Below are 10,362 nucleotides of genomic sequence, written 5' to 3'. Positions count from 1 at the left end.
CAAGTTTTCTACTTTGCCACCGCATCCCTGATATTTAAAAACAGGTATGACGTAAATGACCTACAGCTAAACCTCCAGTCACAAGAAACCGCCCATGCTGCAAGTGATCAGGGAGACCTCACTGTGGCCTTTCAGTACTTAAAAGGGGGCAATAAGAAAGATGGGACAGACATTTTAGCAGGGCCTGCTACAACAGGGCAAGGGTTGATGGTTTTAAACTAAAGGAGGAGAGATTAGACATGAGGAAGAAAATTTTTACAGTGAGGGTGGTGAGACACTGGCCCAGGTTGCCTAGAGAGGTAGTAGATGCCCCATCCCTGGAGACATTCAAGGCCAGGCTGGACAGGGCTCTGACCAACCCGATCTAGTTGAAGATGTGCCTCCTCATTGCAGGGAGTTGGATCATGTAAGCTTTGAAGATCCCTTCCAACCCGAACAGTTCTGTGATTTCATGACCAAGGCTCGTCAGTGCTTTTCCCAGTCCCCACTGCCGGGCCGGGCGGCCCCTCCAGCCGCGCGCTCAGTTCCGCGCCAAGGCCGCGGTGCCGCGGGGCTGCCGGGGGCGGGGCCTCCGCGCTCTCCCGCCGTTTCCCGGGCTCCGCCGGCGCCAAAACGAAGGGCGGGTCTTTCCCTCCCGCCGCCGCCACCACAATGGGAGGTGCGGCCCCGGCCGGCCCGATAACCAATAGAAGCGCGGAGGCGGGCACCGGTGTGCGCTGCGCGGGCTGTGAGTGGTCAGCCGGGCTTTCTGGCGCCAAGTTCGAAGGAAATATAAAGGGGCGGCGCGGGAGCTGCACTCTCCCGCCAGTCAGTGCTGCCCGTTCCGCTGCCACCATCATCATGCTGTCTTCTCGCGTCCCGCTCGCCACCCGCCATGACCAGCCTAGCGTGTCCCCTCGAAAGGGCCTGTCGCCCCTGAAGAACCTATCGCTGAGCGACAAGGAGAACACGGTGAGTGCTCGCCTGCCCTCGGTCCCGTTTCCCGCCCGGGAGCGCCGCAGCACTTTCACCCGGCCCCTCTCTCCCTGCAGCCCCCCGCGCTCAGCAGCGCCCGCGTCCTGGCCAGCAAGGCGGCCCGCAAGATCTTCCAGGAGGGCGACGGGAAGCCGGTGAGTGCGGAACGCCCGGGCACCGCCCCTGCCCTTCTCATCTCTCCCCAGTAACCCCCGCTCCGCTGCCCTTTCCCGCGCGGGTGTTCTCTCCCTTGTCCCCGCGTCCCTGCCTTCTAGTCCCCACCGGGTGCTGCCCCCGCGCCCCTCTCCTTTCCCTCCCCCCCGGCCATCTGCCGCCCCTCAGTTTCCCGCCAGAGCCCGGCGGGGCCTCAGCCCGCCCGGCCGAGCCCGAGCCGCTCTCCGCTGCTCCAGGTGCCCCGGGACGCGGAAGAGGAGGAGCCGCTGCTGCGGGAGAACCCCCGCCGGTTCGTCGTCTTCCCCATCCAGTACCACGACATCTGGCAGATGTACAAGAAGGCCGAGGCCTCCTTCTGGACGGCGGAGGAGGTGAGGGGGCTGGCGGGGCTCCGGAACGAGCCGTCTGCCTGAAGCCCCTGTCTCTGCGATTACTTCACTGCTGCTTTTCGCAACGTTTTAGGTGGATCTTTCAAAAGACATCCAGCACTGGGAGTCCCTGAAGCCCGAGGAGAAGTACTTCATTTCTCACGTCCTTGCCTTCTTTGCAGCCAGTGATGGCATCGTTAATGAAAACCTGGTAAGTGTGTATGGACAGTCCTGACAGAAGCATCACTTTGTGAAATGAAGGTAACCAGGTAGCTACATGTTTGACGTGCTTGCTGTCCCATCTAGTTTGTTTGCTAGATCATGTGGTGTTACAGCTCATAACATGTAAAGCTGTTTTATGCTAATTAGCAAATTGGGGCTGCTTTTGTAATCCACAAGTTTGCCCACTTCCTATGGGGCACTGAGTGTTGCCTCTCAGTAACACTTGGCTGGTTCAGAGCCCTTGTTTTGCTTCTGCCTTCTCAGTGCTCTTCTCAATGGGGGACCGGGGAAACAAAGCAGTTTTTCAATTCTCTTTGAATGCTGTGAGGGGCTACTGCTGTTAATAATCCACGTATCTGGAACTGATCTGAGGAGGGTTCTGTGGGCTGTTACAGCATCAGTTCTTCTAACCTGCAACTTAGATGCTTTTGCCAACACTCATTTATTTCCTCTAGGTGGAGCGGTTCACTCAAGAAGTACAAGTCACAGAAGCTCGTTGTTTCTATGGCTTCCAGATTGCCATGGAAAACATACATTCAGAAATGTACAGTCTTCTTATCGACACCTACATTAAGGATTCTAAAGAGAGGTTTGTATTGCTTGATGATGAAAGTTTCAAAACTCTTTAAGTGCTGAGATTTAAATGATGCATATCAGTCATTCTCTGCATTCAACGCTAATTTTAGCATTTTAACTATATTTGTTTAAAATATCACTGCTGCTTAAGAGCAGCTTTACTTCAGAATATCTTTCTTGAAGAGTATGAGCAAAAACTTGCTCAGATTAAGAGTGAAACTGAAACCACTTAATACTGAAATAAGGGAATGAAACTACATAAAAGATGGAGCAGTCAAATAAGGCGGGTGTATTAAATTACAGTAAGCCCTTAAATGGAGGATCCCTGCACCTAGCAGAAAGCTATGTGGGGAAGCTTCTCTGAGAATATAATATTTATTAAAATGTAATTTCTAAAACTCAGTGTATTTAGGTAACACCTAGCACTTTTACATAGCATGTGCTGCCCTTACTCATTTTACTCTTTTGCTTGGGGGGAAAATGTCAGGTTGTGTTAGCCAAAAAGTGACTTTTGGTCTTGATTAAAAACAAAACCAAAGAGTAAAATTTTCATAGCAATATAAAACAAAAACTGTATCTTAAAACTAAATGCAGGGCTTTAAATGGTCTGGACAGAGTTATTCTCATGTTGTCTTGTCAGAACAACACCCCGTTGAGCAAAACATCACATAGTATCGCAGTGCTACTTGCAGACCAGATAGGTCTAATTGCTGCTTTGTAGAAAGCTAACCATGTCATTGCTGCTCTGAGGGGCTCAGTTCCAGTCTATGCTGGGAGCTGTGATGCCTCGCTGCTGCAAAGTGGAGGCTGGTTGATCTGTAGTTTTGAGAGCCTTGTTCAAGTACCACGCTTGATGAAACAGCGCTTCCCTTGGTATTGTAATGGGAATTCATGTAAACTTGGCGTTGATGGGATGGGTAAGCGATGAAAAGGTAGTTGATGGGTACAAGTAGAGCTAGACTGCAAAAGAAGATGGGGAAGGAGACTTATTTATCAGGGTGAAGGTGCAGAGCACTTGTAAGTAAAGACGACCATCTATGGCAGTGAATGCTTATTGTACTAGTTGTGCTGATGTCAATTCCTAATGAGCTTTATCCTTTCCAGGGAATTTCTTTTCAATGCTATTGAAACATTACCGTGTGTTAAAAAGAAGGCTGACTGGGCCATGCGCTGGATTGGGGACAAGAAAGCAACATATGGTGAGTACATAGTGAAATTCCTTCCCTAAAATGATGGAGGAACCACTGTTTCTCTAGACTTAACAGTTCTTAGACATCGTTGTCACAAGCAGAGTACATGCTCTCCAGTGTAAGATACTGGTATAACTCTGGAGATTAAAGAAAAAAACAAAAACAAAAACCAAAACCAAGCAATTTTCATCTTGCAAATGAGCTACTGGTATGAATCTTTGTAAAACTGCTGACATTTTGAATAATGGTAACTTGTGGCGATTTTGATATGCCTGGCTATATGATCAAATGGTAAATTGCTGTCATGTGTCTAGAACTGTACCAGCCATCTATATCCAGCAGACACATACAATTGGAGGCTGTAGCTCCTCTGCCTTACCGATTCTTGATGTCTCACATCAAAGGTGAGATGAGAAGGGTACAGATCATTATTTCACTACTATTAAAGCATTCTTCAAGGCCAGAGTTCTTTACTTAATCAAAGATGAGCAGACACTGCCTTAAGTCAGCTGCTGAAGTGTCTGCTCTTTTTTAGTGTGCCATCTTTGAAAAAGGATGGTACGGATGGTTAACCTGGGGGGAAGGCTCTGGCACCAGTTACTTAGCAGCTACTCTAATTAGTTTTTACTTCCTCCTGTGTTTGAAAGTTTTGCTTAATGACCAGAAGCCTTTACTTGTAATAGTTTTTAAGGAATAGCACACTTAAGCAGTAATGTCTTCGTCCTTCTTGGAGGGGATGTAGTTTACTGCTCTATTTGAAACTTCGAGGTGTTCATCCCGTTAAGTTTTCTGTCTGATATTACTATCAGTCTCTTCTTAACAGGAGAACGTGTAGTAGCTTTTGCAGCGGTGGAAGGAATCTTCTTTTCTGGCTCTTTTGCATCAATTTTTTGGCTGAAGAAAAGGGGATTAATGCCTGGACTCACTTTTTCTAACGAACTCATCAGCAGAGATGAGGTATGAATGAAATTCTAGCAGTAGCTCGAAGTTATCATATTCAACTGGAGCCTAGATTTTTAAAACAAGATCATATTTAGAAACAGACGGTCTATAAAGCTCGCTAAACTGTAAGCACGTGTCATCATGGATCTTGCAGCAGAGAATGAAAGGACTCAGCATTTTACTTCCTCTAAAGCAGTTTGAGGCTTCTCACCAGCTTCTGCACTTACTCATATACGTTGCCATTTGGAGCAAGCAGAGCTGGTGCTGTGAACTCGCTTATGCCTCCTTCTGGTTCAGCAGAAAGTTGTCTGTGGATAAAACTAAGCAATGTGGTCAGAGCAAAAGTGCTGCCTAGATAATGGGCTATTTATTCTGTGCTACTGATTTGGGTGGCTCTATTAAATCAGTGTTCTGGAAATAATTTTCTGCAACTTCTTTCCAGGGCTTGCACTGTGATTTTGCCTGTCTCATGTTCAAGCACTTGATACACAAACCATCAGAGGAGAGAGTAAAGGAAATAATCATGAATGCTGTTCTCATAGAACAGGTAATTGTCTGCTTCTTGTTTAGGAACTCGATGGCAATTAAGCAGAAAGCTGGGGAGCTGTTTGGTATAAAATTAGCCTAGGTGATAGCGTGAATACCTGTTTCTGTACATAAAATGCTTCTATTATCTGCAGGAATTCTTGACGGAGGCACTGCCTGTAAAGCTGATCGGCATGAACTGCACTTTAATGAAACAGTACATAGAGTTTGTAGCAGACCGGCTTATGTTGGAACTGGGATTTAACAAGGTAATGCTCTAAGACACTGAATCTTTCATGGTGAAAAGATAATACTAAGTTCAATTTCCTCCAGAAACGCAAATCCTAAAATGGCTGCAGCAATACTGGTATAACTTGTAAAAGCATTTAGCACTCCTGCTGCTAGATCCTCTTTGGAGACCCACAGAAGGAAAAGCAAAAGGATGCTATGGAAAAACAGGTGTGCAAGCATTGCTGTGCTCCTGCCTGCTGCATCTAAAAGACAGGAATGAGTACAGTGGATAAGCCTTGGGGCAGAGATTTATTTTTTTCACTGCATAGTAAGCCCACTCATGTTGTCATTATACTCCTTACACCTGGTCTCTAATGCTCTCAATGTCTTCAGGATGTGAGCACCTGTAGTGACTGTCGAATTGCCTTCACATTTCAGATATACAAAGTGGAGAATCCTTTTGACTTCATGGAAAACATCTCTCTGGAAGGCAAGACCAATTTCTTTGAGAAGCGAGTAGGTGAATATCAGCGGATGGGAGTCATGTCAAAGCCCACGGACAACTCCTTCACCCTGGATGCAGAATTTTAAATGAACTGAGACTGTATGAGTTAGTGTGTATGCTCCCCTGTTTACAGGGAAATGTTAAATACATTGAGTCACGGTGTGACTCGATTCCTGTGCTAAAATCCCACTCTTGAAAAGTGTGGTGATATTGGTACTTTCTGGGAGGCTAGTGTAGCTCCAGCAGTAAAATCCGTTTTTATTAGACTTTGCCAATGCTGTTAATTCATAGGATGTTTAGATGGTTTTCTTGCAACACGTGCCACTCCACTTTGTGAAACATACGGGCACCTTCCTTCTGCAAGACAGGAGGCTGCAGGCAGTGACCACTGCCTTCTGCTGTTCTCCCCTTAAGCGAAGGAGCAGTTGAGAAATTCCAGTCTTAAATTCCTTGAATGCTCTGAACAAAACTCTGGAGGCAACTGCGTGACCTTGCTGCTTTCTTAGCAGGTTTTAAGTTTACCTTTTCTACTATTGTTTTAATAGTTTGTACATAAACCTGGCACTTTAATGTTTAAAATACAGTCTTGTAATACTCCTCAGCAATTGTAAAATGAAAGTCTAAGTCTTTAGACTTCTCCAACCTAACCTTTCAGGACTTGTGCTTCTTTCTGGGTATGTAAATAAAAAATGGTGCTACAAATCAAACTATTGTTTTTGAAATCTGTTGAAGATCAGGAATAAACTTGGTATGGAAGGTGAAGAACTTAATCAGCTGGATATTCTGGGTACTGAAAAATAACATGCAGCTGGCTTCTGGGCTTAATTGCTTTTTCCTTAATATCTGGGAACAGTATTTCATACAATAGTAATAATGAGCTGTTTGGATTCAATGTTGTACTGGCTTCAGTGCTCCACTGGGCAGAGCTGTGTGTTAATGTCCTGAATTGCAGACTTAGTTCTGCAGGAAACAGCTGCCCAGTCATGTAGTTGATAGATGTCAAGTGAAATTGTCAGGTTTAGCTCTGACTTTCAGACTGTGCTAAATGGATGGTGTTTCAAGTAAATTCAGCTAATTCTTAGCTTCTGCATTGTGCAGTTCTTGTTTTAATTCGTAACAGTAGTGAAAACAAAGTATGTGCTACAACATCATTTCTCCACACCAAACATGGAGCAACAGGAATGAATATGGTTAATTTTATTTTTTGTTAGGATGTGTGGTCTGTGAAGGAGTTCCCTATGGTCTCAGATTTGAGTTCCTGCAAATTATCTGCAGGGAGATTCAATAGCAATGGAATAGACAAATTTGCTACTGCCTTGGTGTACAAAAAAGTTTATTCTATGATCTAATCTAACACCTGAATAACAAGGACTGTCCTGCAAGTCTGTCTGTCTTCTTCAAGTGCAGTTGATATATACAATGAACTTTATAGAACTTTTCTTGAAAGAAGGCTGGACTTTGCTTTTTCCTGCTGAAGGGCTCCCTTTTTTGAAGTGTGTGTATATATATATGTGTGTGTGTGTGCGTGCTTTGAGAGATGCTGCCTTAGTATAAAAGTAACTGACTTGCAGGTCTTTGCACTTGATTGCACTGAAGGTGATGGTGTGTGACTGCCCTTCCCTTGGGTCTGAAGCCAGCAGGATGTGCATGTTTCCAAGGCTATCCTAGGGAGAAAAAAACCCATCAATAATTTAAAAATCCCAAGCCCCAAAGTCTGGAATTTGAAGTAGAAGATACAAGAGTGTTACTGGATCACTTGACCCCTGCAGCACTGATGTTGGGAACAGGTCAGTGATTGCAGAGGTCCAAGAAGAATGTATGGGGAACTGGAACAAGGATGTGTTGAGTTAGAGAGCCAGGCATATAATTTTTAAGCACTGAAACTTATAGCTTGTTTTTAGAGTTAGGCAGGTCTCTGGCTACATCAGTGTTTTGTTCTCGACAAATTGGGCTTTGTGCTTTTTCTTGGCTTCTCTTAGCAGTCAAAGCTTTAATCAAATTAAGTGTGATACAAAGCATCAGAACTCATGGTATAGGGCTTCATTGTTTAGAGCATAAATGACAGTAATGATGTACTGAGACAAGTTTAGATCTAAGTATGATTTAGCAGTGTTCAATTTATATTCAAATCTGTTAGTTTATGTGTTTTAGTAATATAGAAGAAGCATAAGACTTCTGTAATCTATGAGTAGGGTCTAGCTATATTATAGCTACCTCTTCCCACTTTATTCTTAGTATATGCAAGGGATCAATACATGGAAATGATGAGGGTGGAAAGCTCTAATTTATTATCCTTAATTCTGGGAGATAAGAATTGCAACTGTATTTTGAAAGTAATATGGAAGGACTGCTTGGAATGGATGTGCGATGGCCAAGTGACCATTTGTAATGGTAGGTAGGAAGAAATGCCCCTTTTAGCCAAGCATTGCTCTTACAGGGTAATAGATAGTGTAGACATGGGCGCATTAGAGAGAGATTAGATGGGAATTAGAAATGATTCAACAGGAGAATAAGCCTTGCTGTGGCTGGTATTAATCTTATCCTGGTGCCACTGGTGTCTAAATGCCTACTTAATTTTGGTTTATTTGCTTGCTATAATGCAAATGAGTCTTTAACGTATAGTCTAGAGAAAAGCTACCCATCTGGTCCTACCTATTTAAATTCTCAGCTCACAAAGGTTTAAATGTCTTTCAGATTCTCAGCTTGCATAGACCAAGTCTTGATAAAATACTTGTTTGCTGAAAACGGATTACTTTCCAATTCAGCTGAGATGCCAGTTGTTTTGAAACTTGATCCTCTTAAGCATTGAGGAAATAACAATCTTGTAGTGCTTTCCAAAAATAAACTAATACTCTGAAAAATAAGTTTCAGTAAAAACTTAACTGACCCTTTGGGATACGTTTTGGAATGGAGTTTGGAGAACCAGGAGAGGTTTGAAGCGAAGTGATGAAAGTGCTGATTTCTTTATCCATGTATGAACCAGAACAGCTGTCTAGCAGGGGCTCTGGCACAGTAATTGCCGCAAGTGAAAAGCCATTAGGCTAGCAGAGGAAAAAATGCTGAGGGATAAGTAAAAACGGATATATTTGGGGGTGCAATACTCTGTTGTTAATTTATGCAGCACTGATCCCTAGCTACCCCCTGTGTTTTTTATTGCTGTTAAAATTAATGGCTTTTAATAGCAGCAGATAAAATGGAAGAACAGTAACCTCACGCATAGTTTCTCTTTTTATTTTTATTTCCTACTGTAATTTGTTAAAAATGCACGGCTTCAGGTAAGAAAGCTTCTATAACTCTAATTGACACATTTTCACTTCAGGTTACATGTCAAACCTTGAAAACCTTAGGTGATGCGGAGGAGTAAAAGCAGAAACCTAATGTCAGCCTTGTCCTCGGGAAGCAACTGCAACATTAGAGTGTAATGACAAAAAGAAAGTCCCCAGATTTCTCAGATTTCCTGGAGCGATTACAGCAATTTGTGCACAGAAGAGGGCAGAAAACAGTTGGGGCTGCTCGTGCCTGCGAGTCTGGAGGCACATGAAGGGTCTGGCGCGATCCCCAAAGGGCAACCGCTTCCTCTGCAATCGGAAACTTTGCCTGGCAGAAAGCAGTAAATGAATGGAGTCAGGCTCTTTCAAATCTACTTTTCACAGTTGGCCATGGCTCATTTTATTTTAAGCTGTTGATTACCTCTTGGTGCTTTGGCCTCCCTTTTTTTTTTTTCCTGTGCATCATTATGAGAAGCGAATGGTTTCAGCAGAAGGATTTGAGAGTTCCGCAGAGCTCAGTTTTGTGTCTTGTTTGCTGAGGAACAGCTCTTTTTTTGTCAGGAATTCATCCCTTGGGAGCATTTCTGAGATCCTATGATCCACCAGCAGACGGTTGTTTGGTTTCTGCGGTAAAACTGTTTTTCCATGAAGAATGGCTGAAAGACTAAGCTAACAGGAAAAAAAGTCGTATATGTCAGACCCTTGTTGTCAGACAGTGCTTTTACTTTTAAAGTTATGCCCAACTGATCTTCGATGTAATGATAATATTGCTACTTCCTGAGCCTGCAGAGAAACAGGAAGAGGTTTAATCTTTTTTGAGTGTATTTCAGACTTCAGTGATGAGATCTTCCTGACATTGTTGGTCAGCAGAAAAATGGTGGTGGTGGGATCTGCTCTTAGACATGGCTGTAGGACATGGGGTGGGAGGAAGGAATACCATATTTCATCCCACGCCTGGGAGTGTTGGCATAATGATCCAGAGGGAAGGTCAAGTGCACAGCAGACCCCAAGGCACTGACTGGCCACCAGAATGGAGGGTTTGGCTCCTGAGTTTAGGTTTCTCCCACACCACATTGTGCTTTAGAATCTGCTGGAGGGAAGAGTTTGAACGGATTGTGTGGAAGCCCTCCCTGCTGGGCATGCTTATCCTCTTCCTGCAAGTACAAATTCTGAGATGCATCACGGGGGAAGGAATTTAAAATGAATATCTTGTCTTCCCCCTGCTGTTAGCAATTTTTTTTGAACTTCAAATATATAGAGAAAAATACCTTTGTGAAATGGCTTTGCAGTTCTTTCCAATAACCAAATCCCTCTTCTGCTTTTTCTCTGGTTATAATACAGTGTGCAGTTCATGCCACAGGCAATGTTGCTTTGTTCATCAGACAAAGATTACAGTGAGTTTCTAG

The 10,362-nt window shown here is 44.0% G+C and overlaps 1 protein-coding gene across 1 annotated transcript; it reads left to right on the top strand.

Moving 5' to 3' along the window:
* Window positions 1–716: 716 nt before the first annotated feature.
* RRM2 (ribonucleotide reductase regulatory subunit M2) lies at window positions 717–6,394 on the top strand. Its single transcript, XM_065055938.1, has 10 exons — window positions 717–951; window positions 1,032–1,109; window positions 1,365–1,499; window positions 1,591–1,707; window positions 2,174–2,307; window positions 3,399–3,493; window positions 4,308–4,441; window positions 4,869–4,973; window positions 5,107–5,220; window positions 5,621–6,394. The coding sequence occupies exons 1-10, from the start codon at window positions 841–843 to the stop codon at window positions 5,771–5,773; spliced, it is 1,176 nt and encodes a 391-aa protein (XP_064912010.1). The 5' UTR covers window positions 717–840; the 3' UTR covers window positions 5,774–6,394.
* Window positions 6,395–10,362: the final 3,968 nt, after the last annotated feature.

Source organism: Columba livia, chromosome 3 (genome assembly GCF_036013475.1).
Source record: "Columba livia isolate bColLiv1 breed racing homer chromosome 3, bColLiv1.pat.W.v2, whole genome shotgun sequence".
NCBI lineage: Eukaryota > Metazoa > Chordata > Aves > Columbiformes > Columbidae > Columba > Columba livia.
The sequence above is the reverse complement of the archived record's forward strand: the minus strand, read 5'-3'. Positions and strand labels throughout refer to the sequence as shown.